At 38.6% G+C, this 17,679-nt stretch overlaps 1 protein-coding gene across 1 annotated transcript in view; it reads left to right on the top strand.

Annotated features, from left to right (window-relative positions):
• ELP2 (elongator acetyltransferase complex subunit 2) overlaps positions 1-12,017 on the top strand; it is a 38,247-nt gene extending 26,230 nt beyond the window's left edge. Inside the window, exons 14-22 of the mRNA XM_065627766.1 lie at positions 304-373; positions 2,611-2,706; positions 2,835-2,892; positions 6,222-6,294; positions 6,729-6,915; positions 8,999-9,120; positions 9,621-9,763; positions 10,533-10,646; positions 11,660-12,017. Of these exons, the coding sequence (XP_065483838.1) occupies positions 304-373; positions 2,611-2,706; positions 2,835-2,892; positions 6,222-6,294; positions 6,729-6,915; positions 8,999-9,120; positions 9,621-9,763; positions 10,533-10,646; positions 11,660-11,816 (1,020 nt within the window). The 3' untranslated portion in view covers positions 11,817-12,017. The remainder of the gene's footprint in view (positions 1-303; positions 374-2,610; positions 2,707-2,834; positions 2,893-6,221; positions 6,295-6,728; positions 6,916-8,998; positions 9,121-9,620; positions 9,764-10,532; positions 10,647-11,659) is intronic.
• Positions 12,018-17,679: the final 5,662 nt, after the last annotated feature.

The raw sequence follows: 17,679 nt of genomic DNA, 5'->3' as shown, positions 1-17,679 counted from the left end.
ATGTATATCCTAGAATAAATAAGATTGTGGAATAAAACCTGCAATTAGTGAAGATGCATGCTTTAGAGCAGAACACTTGAGCTGAAGCCTTAGAAAAGCTGTTTTTTTCTGGCAGAATACTGGTCTTTGTTCTGTCCAGGGTACGTTCTGGATGAGTTGGTAGTTTTTCAAAGTGCCTCCCTTCTCTTCTGTAGAAAAGTCTCTTTTTATCACATGGATTCCTTAAACTGTGGCCTTTGAAATCTGAACCTACGTGGCCATCTGTGTGTAACCTTTCGTGTTTTTTTTTTTTTTTTAATTCAGCAATCATCTGATCTTCCGGAAGGTGCAACTGTGCCAGCTTTGGGATTATCCAATAAAGCTGTTTTTGAAGGTACGGCTAATGAGAAATAATGGTGATGCAGCTTCATGTGGAAACTTTTTTTTAAATGATTGTTTTAGCGTATGGTTTTCGTTTTTTTTTTTTTTTTTTTTGTTAGGACCGTCCATTGTAAGCTTGACTGCAAGTTTAGAATCTAGAAGTAAAATTGTCCAAAGTGTTTGTTTCTCTGGCAGCACCTAAGTATGGTGCTTAAAAGAAAAAGCACTAGTGAGAATCTTTCCTCTGTTTCTCTGCATTTGGTTTCTCTCCTAAACATCCCTAATGTGTTGTGCAAACCCAAAATGCTCTTTCCTTGCCTCCCATACTTTGTCCCACAAGCCTGTAGGAAGTGACCCCACTCAGTCTGCAGAGTGCTCTTCATCTTGATGAGTTTCACGTGGATGCTGGTCTCATTGCTCTCCTGTGATGGGTCTGGGAGTAGCCAGGGCAGGATATTATCCAAATTCCTCCAGCTGCCTTAATTCCTCTGTTTTCTCCATCCCACTACCTGTGTCCCTGAGAAAGACTGGTGACTTTTAGCCAAAACAAAAATAGTGTTGAGTAGTGTACTGTGAAAACTAAGTTCAGAGTTGTTAAAGCAAGACTACCTGTTGCTGCTTGTGGTTGCTCTGTAAAATACCTTGACCTCTGAAGCTACATTCTGGAGTCCTTTTCATGCTCTTCTGAAATGTTAACATGCTTGTAGAGGCTTATAGAAGTAGTGCCGCTTTGAGAGGGATCAGTCACATTTTCTGTTCCAGAGAAAATAGCCATGAACCTTCTCCAGGTAAATGCTGCTTCATGAAAGTATTTAAGAAGGAAGGATTAGTTAGCCAACAGTAACTACTGTTCTGTCCATAAAGGCTGGTAAAGCACCAGATGAATTTCTTGGAGAGGTGGTGAGGATTGCATTGTGGGGGAACAGAGAAGGAGAGACAAGGATCTGTCTAGAAAGATAAAAATAACTGAGTAATGTCATGGTATTGGTGATCTGGTGTTTAATAAAGTCTGGTAAAATGCACTTACACTGCAATCTACAAATTAGGTCAGACCTGTTTTTTCTCTGTTTAAGGCTTTATCACAAGGTGCAAATTAAAAAAAAAAAAGAAGCATTTTAATAAGCTTTGTCTCCAGGGTTTTCAGTGGCGATAAAGCCAAATTTTCCTTAATCGTCTGTGAGAGAAAAGTAGATTTGTTGTTTGAAGTAACCAGTAAAATATATTTTGGCAAAAGCCTCTTTTTTCTGCTTTCTTGTGGGTCCTTCTGAGAGAGAGAAGGAAACTTCCTTTTCCTAGAGTATTACCACACACAGAATAACTAATTTTCATTGATTTCATGTGGCACACCCAGGAGTGGCACTATGAGTAGAAAAGCCATCAGATTTTCCAGTGTTGTCCAGCATTGCCCACCCAGTGCCATCAGCACCGATGGCTTAGGTTAAAGCCCCACAGACCTCTCTTCTTGCTGAATCTGCTTCATGGTGAGCGATGGTCTCAAGTTAGCTAAATGTTGCTAATTCCTTTTTCAAGGGGAGGGAAGACAGGATGAATGAGAAGACAGTCTTTCTGTTCTGCTTTTTCCGTATCTGCTTTTTTAAACTGCTGTATTTGAAATGTACATTTGGCAAAAAGTTAAATTCTGTCTGAGAGCAACTGTTCCCCAACTCTGTACCTTTTTCTTAAATAATGCCTTCAAAGTGAAGGACAGAGTTGAATTTTAACTTAAAATTAATGGAGTCATTTCAGTTAGTTCTGGTACTTTTGCCTCAAGCTAAGGACTGAGCCCTCAGCAGTTTTGCTGAAGTTTGCAAATTGTAGATGCACTTCTGCAAGTATGGCTTTTCATTTAGGAGTCTACATTAAATTTATGGATTCATCACTTGTATTTGACACTTTTGCCTTAAACATTTTCAAATACAAAAGGAAAGGTTTAATGTCGGGGAGGCACAAGTTCAGGTCCAGATTCTTTCAGACAAATCAAAGACTCTTCAGGAATCTCTAAAAGAGACTATGCTGATAGAGAGGTCAGTCTCAGAATGGAATTAGTCCTAAGATTAGATTTTTTTTTTTTTTTTGTCTCCTCTTAATTCCCATGTGTAGTAGAATAACTAGATTTTAATATTCATATTATTGTTACTCTGGAATATATTGTAAAAACAATATATGTTTTTCACTTGTATAATAAGTGCTCATATTTTCTCTCCTGTCAAGTATGTTCTCTCTAGCTAATGAAGTCCTTACTTTGAATAGGAGATATGGCTGTTCAACCAACTGAGGATGAAGAAACATTTAATTCCATTTCAAATCAGTATCCCGAGATTTATTTTCAACCCTTGATCCTTACAGGTATGAGATTAATTTCTCTTGTAGGAAATAGAGAAAGAGGTTAATTGAATATAAACTCGAAGCATTATTTAGCTGACTTTTAGATTATTTAGTTCTAAATTTGAATATGTTGTACAAATGTCTTTTAGCACCTCCTCCAGAGGATCACTTACTACAGAATACCTTGTGGCCTGAAATTCAGAAGTTGTAAGTTTTGTTTTTCTTTTTTATTTAATTTACAAAACTTCCAGAAAGGTACTGCCACATGTTGATGTAGTCTGGTCTTGTAACTCTTCCTGTTTTACTACCTGTTTTGACTGTGTACAGTGTCAAATAAATAAGGTGTATATAAAAATTAGGAAACAATGCAGAAAATGGCAGTTAGGACTGATGTCTCACAAAACGTTATTTCGCTAGTTGTTTCTATACCAGTGAAATATGTATGTGTTTCAGCACAAAGCTCTTAGTCTTTTGAGTTTGTAATGATCAAACTCTCATTGTCCCTTTGGATGTTTGTCTTTTGAAGGTCCGTTTAGGGCCCGGATCCCTGGGGTTTTTTGCCTCTTTGTTCCAAGGGAATAGTGAGGTTTCTGGTCTGCTGTAAGGAACTCTGGCATATTTTCATGGTCTTCTCTGTGCTGTGGAATGTGATACGCCTCTCTTTCCATGCTGCAGCTTTTGTTTATGTCTGCTCAGCACATCTGCTTAAAACCTTGCCTATGCTGAAGCTCTCTTTGTATAAGGAGTTCTCTGCCTCTTTCCAGTTCGTGCCACAGACTTGCAGATCAAGTTTGTCTTTCTGGTCTGGAAGTAAAGGCTGAGGCATCAAAGAAGGAGCTTCCCCCTAAATACTCACAGAGTTTTAAGATGCAATAAATGGAAGCAGCAGCCAAAATAGGATGTGTCTAGTGGTAGAGCAAAGTGAAGAATGTTGACTAAGATGGTTCCAAACCCAGTTTGGGTATTAAATGCTGACAAAGTGGGTTGTGGATTGCAAAGATAACAGGGTCACATGGTCATGACAATAATTGTTTTGAGGTCACAGGGTTTTAGAATTCTTCAGCCGTGTTTTGTACCCTCTTTTCTGAGATTCACAACAACTTGCAGCTTAAGGTTGTCACCTTATTTGTTCTCTAAGGATCCCAGTAACATTAGGCTACACTTTCGCAATTTTCAAAGTTTTAGTATCAATCTTCAAAGCATAGCACCAAGAAATCGATAGTCTCAAGCTCTTCTGGGTTTATTTATCCGAATCTCCTGAAGGAGTGGTCTGAGGCAGGAACAAGAAGAATGTTGAGCCTTTGCCGATGATTACAGCTGCCATTATACATTGCCAGTTTTGTGACTTTAGGTGGGGGGATGGGAAATAAAAAAACCTTAGGGAAAATAGTTTGCAGGTTGCTTTCATTTGGCCAAGTGGGAGATTTTGTGGGAGCTCATCTTCACCTTCAACTAGGCAGTTAATCTTTGTATGCTTTTAAGCTCTTTTACTGTGTTTGTACTCAAAAGTGCTTCTAAGAGGGAAGCTGGGGGGTATTAGACCATATCTGCACATTTAGTAATTTCTAACTGTTACATTAACTGCATCTCTTGCATTTGCTATGGCCGCTAATGCACCCACTCACATAAATAGTTTGATGAGGGATCCTTAAGTAGTGAAAAGGAACCAAGACCAAAATTTTCCTTCATTTGCCTTTGACATTTCTCAAAGTCTAGTGAGACGTTAACCTTTGATATTCTGCTATGGGAGTACTGCCTATCTGCTCTCATATCCTGCATTCATTAAAATAACCACGTTTTATGATGGTCTTCAGGTGGCTTATCTGAGCAATTTTCCTGGTTTTAGAGACACTGCTAATGATAGGGGTTCTTTTATGCAAGAGCAACAAGATGTAAGGCATTCATACATAGACTGTCAGTTTTTTGCTCAGGATAATCTTGAAAGAAAAAACATGAAATTGCATAATGTAGATTTAAGTTGCCATAGCAGCAGAAAAATGGTGTGAGGAACTGACTTGCTAAAAATAGCTTGTTTATCGTTGACATTTGCGTATTCCTAGCTCCAACTCGACATCAAATTTTGAAGAATTAGTGTTGCGTTTTGAAAACTGTTTGCCTCGAGTAGGTTTTATTATGAAGAACTTGCTGAATTTTTAACGTGATCTAATAACTTTAAAATAAAAATATGATAAATCCAGCAAAAGTATGCTAATCTTTATCCTTTTGGAAAATTACCATAGAGAGTTTATAAGCAGCAGGCTGCGATTAAAGCCTGAGTCTTGACATATATATTTGTGGTTATGTGTATGTACATTTCATGTAATACACTTGGAAGTCTTGATAAATTCTTTTTGACACTCGAAAATTACTGTAATCATTTGTCTGGACACTTTGAGAGTCCAGTCAGTTTGCCTGTGGATAAAAAATTGCTATGGATTGCACATTGCGAAGGCAAAATTGCTTGTGGTTATGTGGTGGGTTGACCCTGGCTGGATGCCAGGTGCCCAATAAAGCCACTCTGTCACCCCCCTCCTCGGCTGGACAGGGGAGAGAAAATATGACAAAAGGCTCATGGGTCGAGATGAGGACAGGGAGAGATCACTCACCAATTACCATCATGGGCAAAACAGACTCGACTTGGGGAAATTAATTTATTACAAATCAAATCAGAGTAGGTTAATGAGAAAGAAACCCAAATCTTAAAAACACCTTTCCCCCATTCCTCCCTTCTTTGCAACGCTGCTGAGCAAAGGAGTTTGTTAAGATAACTGCCCATCTCTTCAGAGCTCGGAGTCAAAGGACCACCCCTCCTTGCAACTAGTTATTTAGCTAATATTTGTCTACTGTTTATAAATTTCATCTCCAATTTTATTTCCAGTCTGTTTTGTGACCGATTTTAATTTGTGTTAGTCTGGTGGCATTTCCGCTTATTAATTAAATCCCTGTCTGGATATGTGAGCTTGAATTCCAGCAGAACTTGTGCAAAGACTGATTAGAAATGTATTTCTGGAGAAAACTAGAAGTTTATGCATATTTGGGTGGTTTTTTTCAGTGTTGTTTTCCTTTTCCAACATGATGATTGTCCTCTAGTTCAGGGTCTTTGGGTATTTCACAGAACAGATATCTTTAGACTGGGTTTTTGTGGTGTATGTTTTTGGTGATCTTCAAATATGTGGCTTCTGATTTTCGTTGGTACTATTAAAATTGCTTTACAAGCAAATAAGAGTACATTCAGTGCTGCTTTAGTCTCTTTGTTAATCATTAGTGTAGCTTCTGCAGTACTGATGCTTTAGAACTATGGCATGGGCTGGAGAGATTGTTCTGTAGACCATTCCTAAGTGTGAAAGCAATTATGCAAATATTTAAATTAAATGCTAAACATTAGGAATTATTTGTGATGTAATACTGAAACAATGGTGAGAAGTTCCTGGCAGGCGCCTTTCATTCTTGCAAAAGGATTTAAATTAACATCAGAACCTTGATATATACTGCAAAAATGACTGTGATGTGTTAAATATTTTTCACATTTATTTCAGGTATGGACACGGATATGAAATTTTTTGCATCGCTTGCAATAATTCTAACACCGTAATTGCCTCAGCATGTAAGGTAAGAAAAGATTCTAGCACCATCTAGTGAAAAGTGCCAGCAGATTTCTAGGGCTGACAGAGCAGGAGTCAGAATTCAGTTTGGGCTGAATCCTGTTCTTTCACTTAAAAGTGAAAGATTTTGTATAGGTGACAGTTGTTTTGCAAAGGTGAGAGTGAAGGCAGATAAGCTATTCTTTCTAAATTAGATATGATTCATTTGAAGATACTAGTAAGATGAATTCTAACAATTACAGGTATAAAACAGTTTCTTACTGATATGTTGTCAGCATTAGTAGAAAGTAGTGAAACAATCTTGAAACTTCCCAGAGGAAAGCTGATTCTAATTTGATTGCAAACCTTAGAACAAGCCTCCTAACATCTTAGGATTTTGAAACGTGTGACTTTTATATTTGCTTTCATTAATTCTCACTGATATTTTTTCTGTTGATATAGGCTTCCAAAAAAGAGCATGCAGCAATTATTTTGTGGAGCACTAGTTCCTGGAAGAAACTGCAGAGTTTGTCATTTCACAATCTGACTGTTACTCAACTGGCATTTTCTCCTAATGACAAATTTTTATTAGCGGTTTCTAGAGACAGGAATTGGTCACTATGGAGGAAACAAGACTCATCAGAGTCAGGTAAGATATGTGAAGTCGATATATACATTTGAAGACGTCATGGTTTGTTCATTATTTTTGGCTTCAAAATATTTGAAAGAGAATTGATAAAATATTTTAATGGACATTTTCCTTACAACTTTAAAGAATTAATAGTGTTGTAAACTCCTGTGGCTTTAAGAAGTGCAATTAATAGTGTATAGGAAAGCTAGAAAGGGAATTTAAAATATAGAGAAGAATATAGTCAGCCCTTAAATGCTGTTTAATTTATGGGTGTAATGAAGTCTGCTATTCTTTTTCCTGCCTTCTGCTTGTGATTTTATGTTTCAGATTTACTGAAATCAAGTATACATGCTACAGTGTAGTGCCTGAACATCAAACTGGTGTTCTGTGAAGGAACACCTTCATCTCGGTGTTCTGTGCAGGCAAGGCTGGAAGGTTCATCGTGACACCCATGGCCTGCATAGAGCTGTCTTGTCCCTGTTTGCAGGGCATCACACTTTGAGACTCTTGAGAGGATTAATCTCTATCTTTGGTGTGGCTTTCTGATAATCCTGCACAATTCATTAATTTGGCTAGGACTGGATCTGTCTGGAAAAAGAGCTGATAGTGAAGATTCAGTTGACTTTCTCATTAAGACTTTGAGCCTTGCAAAATCATGAGGAGGTTGCTGTTGAACACTAATGGATTCCAAGAACAGATGCTTGTGCTGAAAACAATTATCGTTGTACTGTTGGCTTAATAGCACATAAACACTACTGGGTTTTACAGAGTTTTCCTGGAGACCTGGCAGCGAGTTTTGGCCCCTTCAGACAGTGTCCGGTTCTATCCTGGCTTGAGATTTCTGTTCTATTCAGGCTTCTGTTCTAAGGCTTGGCATCTTGTCCGCAGTAGTTACACAATGTTTCAGGCTAAGGAGTGTGAGTTCTCATAGGATGCAGAGGAAATCCTCTTTTCATCTGCTCATCAACAACTTTTCTGTCTACAAAGAACATCATTATCAGTGTAAAGCAAAACTGCTGGTGTTGGCATCCAAAGAAGTGGTTATTTAAAGTCTATGCTCCAAACTGGCAGCCTTTTCTACTTAGGAAAACCATTTCTGTTTGCTGATCTGCTGATCAGGTTTATTGCCTGATGGTATGCATCTTGAAATGGCAGCCTGTCTCTTTGGGAACCTTTAGAATTAGATCATTATGGTTTGAGCTCTTGGGGCTTTACCGATAAATAGGAATGGTATTTTTGGGGATATGTGTACACATGGTAAATATTGCACTATGCTAAAAATTCTGAAGTTGTGTTCTTGTGAAAAACTTGTATAGAAAGAACCTGAAGGTCTTATACTTGGACTTAAGTTCTTCTGAAATAGATAGGTGTGTAAAAGATCAAACTATTACTACTGTTGTAGTGCTATAAGGGTGACTGATACAGTCTTGAACAGGTGCTAGTTATCATTGTGATAACTGTTGGAAAAAAATATTTAGGTGGTGCTAGGTATTCCCAATTGCTTTAAATATGAGTGGAATCATGTCCAAGTATTCCTGCAGTTCTTACATAGTTCACAGAATCACAGAGTGTTAGGGATTGGAAGGGACCTCAAAAGATCATCTAGTCCAATCCCCCTGCCAGAGCAGGAACACCCAGATGAGGTTACACAGGAAGGTGTGCAGGCAGGTTTTGAATGTCTCCAAAGAAGGAGACTCCACAACCTCCCTGGGCAGCCTGTTCCAGTGCTCTGGCACCCTCACTGTGAAGAAGTTTCTTCTCAAATTGAAGTGGAACCTCTTGTGTTCCAGTTTGTACCATTGCCCCTTGTTCTATCATTGGTTGTCACCGAGAAGAGCCTGGCTCCATCCTCGTGACACTCACCCTTTACATATTTATAAACATTAATGAGGTCACCTCTCAGTCTCCTCCAGGCTAAAGAGCCCCAGCTCCCTCAGCCTTTCCTCATGAGGGAGATGCTCCGCTCCCTTAATCATCTTTGTGGCCCTGCGCTGGACTCTCTCCAGCAGTTCCCTATCCTTCTAGTTAAGTAAGAGTAACAATTACTTTTAATATGTAAAGTAGTTGAAGCAAGAGTTTTCCTCTATATGTTTTATTCCAGGACTAGTCTTCAGTTGCTGTGCATACACAGACAAAAATACAGCTGTTCACAGTCGAATCATATGGTCTTGTGATTGGACACCGGATAGCAAGTATTTTATTACTGGCAGTCGAGACAAAAAGGTAATTAATATAAAAAGAATTTTAAAAGCCCAGAATTATTTTAAATGTATTTTACATTAGCAAGTGCTGTGTTCTAATGGGCCCATATTCTATAAATACAGAGAAAGCTCATTGTGTGTATTACCACACAAATCAGTGGTCTTTAATATGGGAAATAAAATGCTTGAATATGTGTGTACAAGACTGTAGTCTGACAGTGGGACTTCCTCCCTTCATTTTTCGTACAGTAAGACGAGCATATGTCACATAACGCTTGTGGGTCTCCAAGTTTTTCTTTATCTTTCATAACAGAGACTATTTTATTTGTCAGTATCTTTAATGCAATCAGACTCTCTAAAAAGTTGAATCTCTGTAGATAGACTTTTTTTTACTATTTTTGGGGTGTTACACTTTGTTCAGTGCCCTGTAAGTATTTTAACTAAGTTATTCCTTATGTTTTTGTAAATGCACTTACAAAAAAGATTAAAGTGAAAATTCCTGGATGATTCTCTCTCTTGCAGGTCATTATCTGGGGCCAGTGTGACTTATCTGTGACTAGTGAAGGGAATGTGTTGGATTCCATCAAGCCTTGTTCAACAGTACTGGATGCTGGGGATTCTGTTACTGCTGTCAGTATCAGCCATGTGCTTACTGCTGATGGAAGGTACTGCTGTGTCTCTGTAATGCCATTTTGTGTTTAATTAGAAGTTAGGATTTTTCCCCTTTAGTCAGTTTTCTGTGGCTAAAGAGCTCCTAAAATCTACCTGTCAAATATTTTGACCATTCTTTGAATGAATGAACTCTACCTTCTTTCTTTCCTAGCTGCCTTTTCAGGTGTATGGTGACTTCTGCAAACACTGTAACAAGATAAGAAAAAGGGGAGAGGGGGGCATGAACACACCTGAAATGCATTAGTTCTTCCAATAATATTGTCCTAAAAAAGAATCATAGAATGATTTGGATTGGAACGGTCCTTTAAAGACCATCTAGTCCAAACTCCCTGCCATGAGCAGGGACATCTTTAACTAGATCAGGTTGCTCAGAGCCCCGTCCAGCCTGGCCTTGAATGTCTCCAGGGATGGGGCATCTACCACCTCTCTGGGCAACCTGTGCCAGTGTTTCACCACCCTCATTGTAAAAAATTTCTTCCTTGTGTCTAGCCTGAATCTCCCCTCCTATTGCCTGATCCGATGTTGCAATAACCTTCTTATTTTTTTCCTAAACGAATATGTTTGCTCCTTTTTTATTGAAGAAGCTTTGATTTTAAAAGTGATTTTGTTTGTTTGTTTGTCATAGAAAAGTAAATATTGGTTCAAAGGGCGAGGTGCAACTCAGTGTTTGAGTGCTAGTTCTTTCTAGCTTGCATTAGAGCCAGCTTCCCTGAGCTGCCTACTGTAATCTCTTCAGAACTAATGAAGTTATTCTCTTGATAGATATATTGTTGCAGTAGGCTTAGAGAGTGGGAAGATCATCTTGTACACATGGAAGCAGAGTGGGCAAGAACCAGCACTAGCGGATTGGACCCTGTGTGTTGAGATGGATGACAGGTATGCCTTTTGGAATAAGTTGGGAGCAAGCGAGTATTATTCTTGAGACTAATAGTGTGTGAGTTCTGTTTGTATAGTAGAAAATGATACAAAACTAGTTTATTTGTATATCAGAAATTGTTATCCTTTTAGGAACAGAGTGATCCCTGAAAGTCTAAAGATGTCTTTAAGCAAAACCTGGAAATAAAAGTATTGCTTATTTAGATTTATTAAAAAGACAACACCACCACACACACACAAACAAAAACCGAGAACAAAAAACAACAAAACCAAACCCCGACGGAAACTGAAGGGGAGGGAGAGAAGTATTTGATGTGCCTGCTTAATGAAAAACAGCCAAACAAACAAAAAAACCTCCAACCTTTATTGCCTTTAGTCATAAGATGAGATGATAGAAAACACTGAAGAGTGGGGAAAAGAATCACTGCTGATATACATCAGCAAAACCTTTTGGAGTAGATGACAGCAAGTTTTCAAGAGCAGTTTCTAGCAGAAACCAAAGGAATGACAAGCTGTATGCAGTGCTGCTGCAGTGACAGCTCGAGAAGCTCTCTGTAGAGAGACACTGACTATTTCACTTGGAGCATTCTGCTGGATTCTTCCTTCACATACTGGCATTGGTAGTACCAGAAATGGAAGTTGATGGTGACTTTGGCCCATGTGTGCTTGAAGTGGATTGGAAAGAGACACCAGATAACAGGAAATCGCAGGCTAAAAGCCAGAAATCTGTCATATCTCAGTATCTGAGATGCTAGACCTGCAGCTTAATGGAGTAAAACTTGAAATCAATAGCTGTTTAAATTATTGATGAGTGAGAGGATAAAATGTCATTAGTGTTAATGGCCCTACTTATTTTAAGAACTTAATACCTGCTGGTTGTCACAAGTTGGTTTTTCCTCAGTTGGTAGTGTTAAAAGAAGAGTACTAATTATATAAATGTTGATGTTTACACTCACATGCCCAGCTGTGTTTGACATTTTGCAGTTATGTATGGATTTTTTTTTTTGTTGCAGCCGAAGTCACGCTCTTGCTGTGAAACGTTTATGTTGGAGACACCATGCAGGCAGAGCTGGACATAATGATCAGAACAGCAGTGAGTGGTTGCAGCTCGCAAGTTGTGGAGCTGATCACTGTGTTAAGATATTCAATGTCAACAGATTTGCTCTTTAGCAAAGGCAGCAGGCCTTTGAATCTGAAAAAACAGATTCACAACATTTTTTTTCTGCCTTTAGTCATTTTGATTGTTGGATTTTCTGTTTTCTGCTGTGGAAAGCGAAACATTTTACATGTAACTTATTAAAGCAACTTTTGTGCTAGTTTGAAATGTCAAATATTTTCCTAATTCTGCAGTTCCAGGAATACGAAGTACTTATACGTTTTGGTTGGTGAATATCCTGGAGGGATGGGAGGTGGGGCAGGGTGTGGGAGAAGGATAATGAGGTGGGTTTGTTCACCTGTGACTCCAAGGATAGGTGGGAAGCTGCTGGTACTTGGGTTCTTCCATGCTTGGGATTACAAATGGAGTACTGAATTGTTTTGAGCTCCTTACTCCTGTTAAACTCAACTGGAGCTGACCTGCCAGTGCTGACACTGCATGTCTAAGCATGTGCAGTTAACCAGAGGTCAGAGTTAAATATACAGCTTTCTCTGATCGCCTTCTGAACGTGTGTTACAGCCCTGATCCAAGTCTTAGACCAACTTACTTAAGAAGGAGTTGTTTGTGCCTGCGTGCTTGGGCAGGCCTGCTTGTTTGTTTTTCCTGCCCATGTTCCCCATTCTTCTGCTGTTCAGAGTGCTAGGCTCATGTCTCGTGGTCATGTGGGGCTTAATGCCCACCTCACAGACCACTTAAATCTTGTGGGATCTCCCCCATGAGCCATCTCTGACCAGAGTGCTATAGAAGAGTCACCTCTCACTCAGCTTGAGGGATGTCCTCTAGTTTGGACTGGAAGAGCTCACAAATATCAGTAGGTGGGAGCTGAAAGGTGGCAGCCATTCCTGAATCTGCCTTTGGACTCTTCCTGACTTTTGAGTGCTCCTTATCTATTCTGGTGACAAGTTTAACCAGTTAACTTATTTGTCTGATTCTTGTAATTTAAATAGGCTGATAGTAGACCTCAGCAGGCCTGTCTCTAGTTCCAAAATCTAATTGGAAATCAGTTAAACTTTGGGATTGAAATTATTTTTGTTCCAGAACCAATAACTACCCAAACTGACAGCGCAGAAATAACTGGAGTTGTGCTTAACTTTTTACTGTGTTACATCTTGAGCTAGAGAATATGGTTCATTCAGAATGGGCCAAATTCTTTTCAGAATAATTATAGATTATGTTTTAAAGGTTTTTATATTTTAGCTTTTTATTTTCAGTTCTGTTTTTCAGCATTAAAAAAAAATCTTTAAAACCTGTTAGGGGTATAAACCCCCAGCTTCTTAATAAAGATGCTTTGCTACGTTTTACTTGTACTTTACTTACATGTGTGTGTTAAGCATTTGATTAGTGTATTTTACTTGTCCAGGAATTTTTAAACAACCGTCGACTGTATCCTGGCAAAAGCAAGACATAACTTGTCATTCACGAGGCATCAAAGAGTTGTCAAAAGTGGAACTTTATTCTCTGTCACAACTGTAATTTGGTATCTTACCTACAATTTGATGATAATGTTGGAGAATACTTTCCAATACTAGTATGTCTTGCCATGCAGCCACTCTTGCCTATAGGCAAAAGTGAAATGTCATATTGTCCCTCTCTTTTTATTTTGTGACATGCTGTCATTAAACAAGCGTCAGCTATTACACGATTTAGTAATCCATTCCATTACTCCTGGGATTTTTGTGACTCAATCGCATTGAAAAATATACCTCATTGTTCCACCTTTGAATACATCAGATTAGTCTGTTGATCTCCCAAGTCTAAATGTTTGTAATAGACACGTTATTTTCAATGAAGTTAGAGGTTGTCAAGAGACACCTCAACACATGACTAATATATTTTTATGCATGATGTTATCTTTGTTCACATATCACTTTACTATGCATTTAGTGGGTGTGACTTTTACATACGCCTCAGTAAATCCACTGTTTTTTTCAAACCAGCATGTAAATCAGCATCAGGGTAACAAGTCAGATACTGATTTAATTGTCTTAACTAATATCAGAAAATTATTTGGATCAATGTAAGTGTGATACCAAGGAAAAATGAGTGTAATTATAGTGATCATTTTGGGGGTAGCATTGGCTACCTAATGAAGAACAGAGTTCTTTAAAGAACAAAGTAGTACCCTTAAAGATTATTTTTTCTCTTTTGTTTTGTTTCTTTTTTTAAAAAAAAATGGAGAAGAGCAAGGATTTGCCAGACGCTTACTATCTTCTTTCTACTTCATTATTCTTGTTTTATTGGTTTGATAAATCCTGCTGGAGTCAAGTGCCTTCTTGCTGTATTTCCTTTTTTCTTTTTCTTTCCCAAAAACTGTCTTAATTGGTTTTTCAATTGAAAGAATCTACTGTTTTTTATGCCTACTGAAGGGCTACTGCTTTTATTTTCTTCTATGTGCTTTTTTTTTTGTATATACTTACTCAGAGAGACTCTCTTTGTTTAGTTGTAGTGCACATGTTCATGTACTATTTCATACGTTAAAACAAAATAAAAAACTATGGCTTCAGTCTTATTTACCTGACTGACCTGAACATAGTCCTCTTTACCTACCAAGATGTATAACTGCTGTATGTGTCCATTTTTATTTCTACATTTTCTTTCCCTGGTGCTCTGTCATTGCTGTTCTCCCTTGTGAAGTGCCATGCCTCTTTCTATTCCTACCTATTATATTTTTCTAAAACTGTGATGATTTTTCATGGCCTCCCTTAAGTGAAATCTCTAGTTGTGCTCAAGAGTATTTTGGAAGATGGACTTAAGCTCTATACTTCGCATGTTTCTTGTACCACCCACTTTATAGAAGATAGTTCAGTGTCACACAATGAAAACCAAAGTCGAGGTAGGTGCAATATTACTTGTTTCTTCCCCTTCAAGACTATCAAATAAACCCTGCCAACTCCAGTCTTGGGAAGCTTCAACTTTTCACGACACAGCCTCTAATATTGCATTTGTTTTCCCTTAACAATGCGAGGCAAGATCATGTCCAGTGGTCAGAGGTAAAAACTCACTCTTTGGAATCATAATTGTCCCAGCTTTGTGCTGCCCTTTCCTGCCAGTCCTAAGGTCAGGCCTAAGGGCACAATTCCAGTGATGAAAGCCCGGAAGCAAATGGGACACGTCAAAATACACCCGTCTATAGCAGCCTAATCCTCTGCATGAATTTCTAACTCTAGTAGCATTACATATTTCTAAGTTTCTGGCTTAATTTCTCTTATCAGGTTGGCCAAGGGCAGTATGTTTACTTTAAACCTCTGAGATCTAGCAGAATGCCAAGCTGATGCAGCATCCCCTCTAAACTGATGCTCCTCTTAGTCTTATTTACATTTTACTCTCCCTTTTTTTAACTAACCTTTACATCCCAAATGCGCAGAACTGGGTCTGTGCAGGTTTAGAGAGTTAAGCTGCTTAGCGCCTCTGCAGCCCTCAAGTGCTACTTTCTGAAGTACCGTGGGCTGGTTGACATACGTGCTCGTGTACCTTGCCCCTAAAGAATAGCATACATTTAATTAAATGTTGCCATCAACACTGGCGCAGATGAGACCTTGTTTCCCACAGATTTGGGCGCTTTGCTGATTGTGAGTTTTCATTAGTTTTCCTGTGATTAGTTACTTTTTACTGCTTTCGGGTGTGGATTTTCATCTCCAGAGTGTGAGCTCAAGGTGCAGCTTCTTGTCTAGACACCGATGGAATTTTTTTCTTTTATCTCAAACCTGTAAAATCTATGGATTTTCACCTTTGAACACTCTACCTTTCAGACAGACCTGGGTTGAAATGATTCAGTTGATTAAAATAATGCATGAGGGTGTGTGCCCATATATGTAAACTGAGAAAAACAAGATTGGTGTACTCTCAAGAGACCAGGGTAAAAATCTAAACCAAATTTACAAATATGGAACTAAAGTTCTGACAGAATGCCAACACTTGCCTCATATTTTGCCTTTCTGCAATGAATGCTTTAATTGTCTTTTTTTAATGATGGTCTTTACCAAGAGATGTAAAGCTTGCATGGTACCAAAAGAAAAACACCACAGAGCATCTCTCTTTAAAACCAGTTTATTGTTTTGTCTGTATGGTTGCTATAGGAAAATATCACAATAGTGGTATCAGCTTTTATCCCAAGATCTCAATTCCAGGAAGCAAATTGCTTCCTACACTGCAGTTGGTGGGTAAGTTTCCCAATTTTTTTTTCCACTTTAAAATTATGAGCTGTTGCATCTTTCTGCATCAACTATCCCCATAAATGTATTTCAAAAGCCTGTAATCATCACAGTCTGAATCTCTGTGGCATCTGCTTTCAAATACTACACACCATAGTGTTTACTCCCACTCAAATTTTCATTGTAAAGTTATATTGCTGCTTTATCTCCCCTGCCTGATGCAAAGGCAATATGTTATAAATAAGCTGGTGCCAGTAGCATTTCCAAGACAGCCCCTTAAAGACCACCTGGCAAGAGCACCATTAGAGAGTGTCGTGTTCTGCAGGGGGAAATCTCGATTTTGACATCTTTATGTGGACAAAACAGTTCTTTTATCATAGCAAAGATGTTTAAACACTTCTTTAAACTCACAAGTTAAAGATCTAATATATAGGAAACGCAAAAGGAGAAAGCAATTTGTAGTTTCTCTGAGGCTTTTTCCTTTGTTTCAGTGAACATGTAAGAGCTTTTATGCATCTTCTGCTACTGGAAGCGAAGCTCTAGAGTTATTTAAAGGTCAAACTTAAAATACTTGACACTAGTCAAGTAGATAACTGAAAATTACTTTTTTACTGATGATAAAACATTATGCAGTAGAAGAAAGTGTAATAACTGTAGTGCTTTGGACTACTCTGAAATAATGCTTTAAGAAATTAACTGTTGGCAGTGTATGCACCGCTCTGAAATTCTCTGCTCATTGAGAATGGAGTTGAAAAAATTGATGGAATAAACGAAAGTTTCACAAAAAATACTCTAATACCTTTTGATATATTTGAGGTAAATTCATCCTGTCAATATTTTGGATGCACGCTATCAGAAGTATTTTACTGGCTTTATGCTTGTTCTGAGGAGGCTTCACGGCTGAGGATATGAACGAGGTGGTTGATGTAGTCAGACTTAAAGGAGGTAGGATTGTCTTGTCCTGCAGTAAAGGCTTCTGTGAAAAAGAAAGCAAGAAATGGTGTGATTATGGTGGTTTATAATCTGAGATCTATAACCAAAGTAAAATATTTATTGAGATTATCCAAAGCCATCTTAAATCTGTCAGACCAAAATGTAGGCATCCTCAAGCCTGTGTTGGACCGAAAAGGTGTGCTGACACTGACTTGGGGAGTGAGGACGCTGTGGAGTGCACTGGGACCTGAAGGACAAAAAACGAGCTGCTTGTGTAAACTGGGAAGGTGAGAGATGCCGACATTCAGCCCCAGGAACACCTGCCCAGGCTCCATGTGGCAGGCTCTCTAAACACCACTACGAGCAGCCAAGCTATCGATTGCGCCTGGTTTCCTATTATGAAATGGGAAAGAAGGAACAGGATCCACGTCATCCTAAGCCTTAACAAAAAAAAGAAGTATATTCTTCTGCTATCATCTGTCTTGTGGGCTGGGACTCCAGAAGTAACTAGAAGCTGGTGAAAATTTCAAGGAAGTCAATTACTGAGCTCTCAGCTATTGAAAACATCGCTTTGGTAACTCTGAGTAATCTCTGTTTTCCCAAATATTTAACGGGAAGAAATGAGGATGCTCTGAGGCCCACTGCCGATTGCTGCTACTGCGGAGATGAGGGAAGAGGAGGAAACAGCTGTGTCCTCGTTTAGACTTGAATTTCGCTTTAAAGAAGTGGCTTTTGCAAATAAGAAAACTTTAAAATAACTGAAATGGGAAGCAAAAATGTTGTTTGTTCTGTT

This window comes from Caloenas nicobarica, chromosome 2 (genome assembly GCF_036013445.1).
Source record: "Caloenas nicobarica isolate bCalNic1 chromosome 2, bCalNic1.hap1, whole genome shotgun sequence".
Classification (NCBI taxonomy): Eukaryota; Metazoa; Chordata; class Aves; order Columbiformes; family Columbidae; genus Caloenas; species Caloenas nicobarica.
Note: the sequence above shows the minus strand (reverse complement) of the source record. Positions and strands in the feature narration are given on the sequence as shown.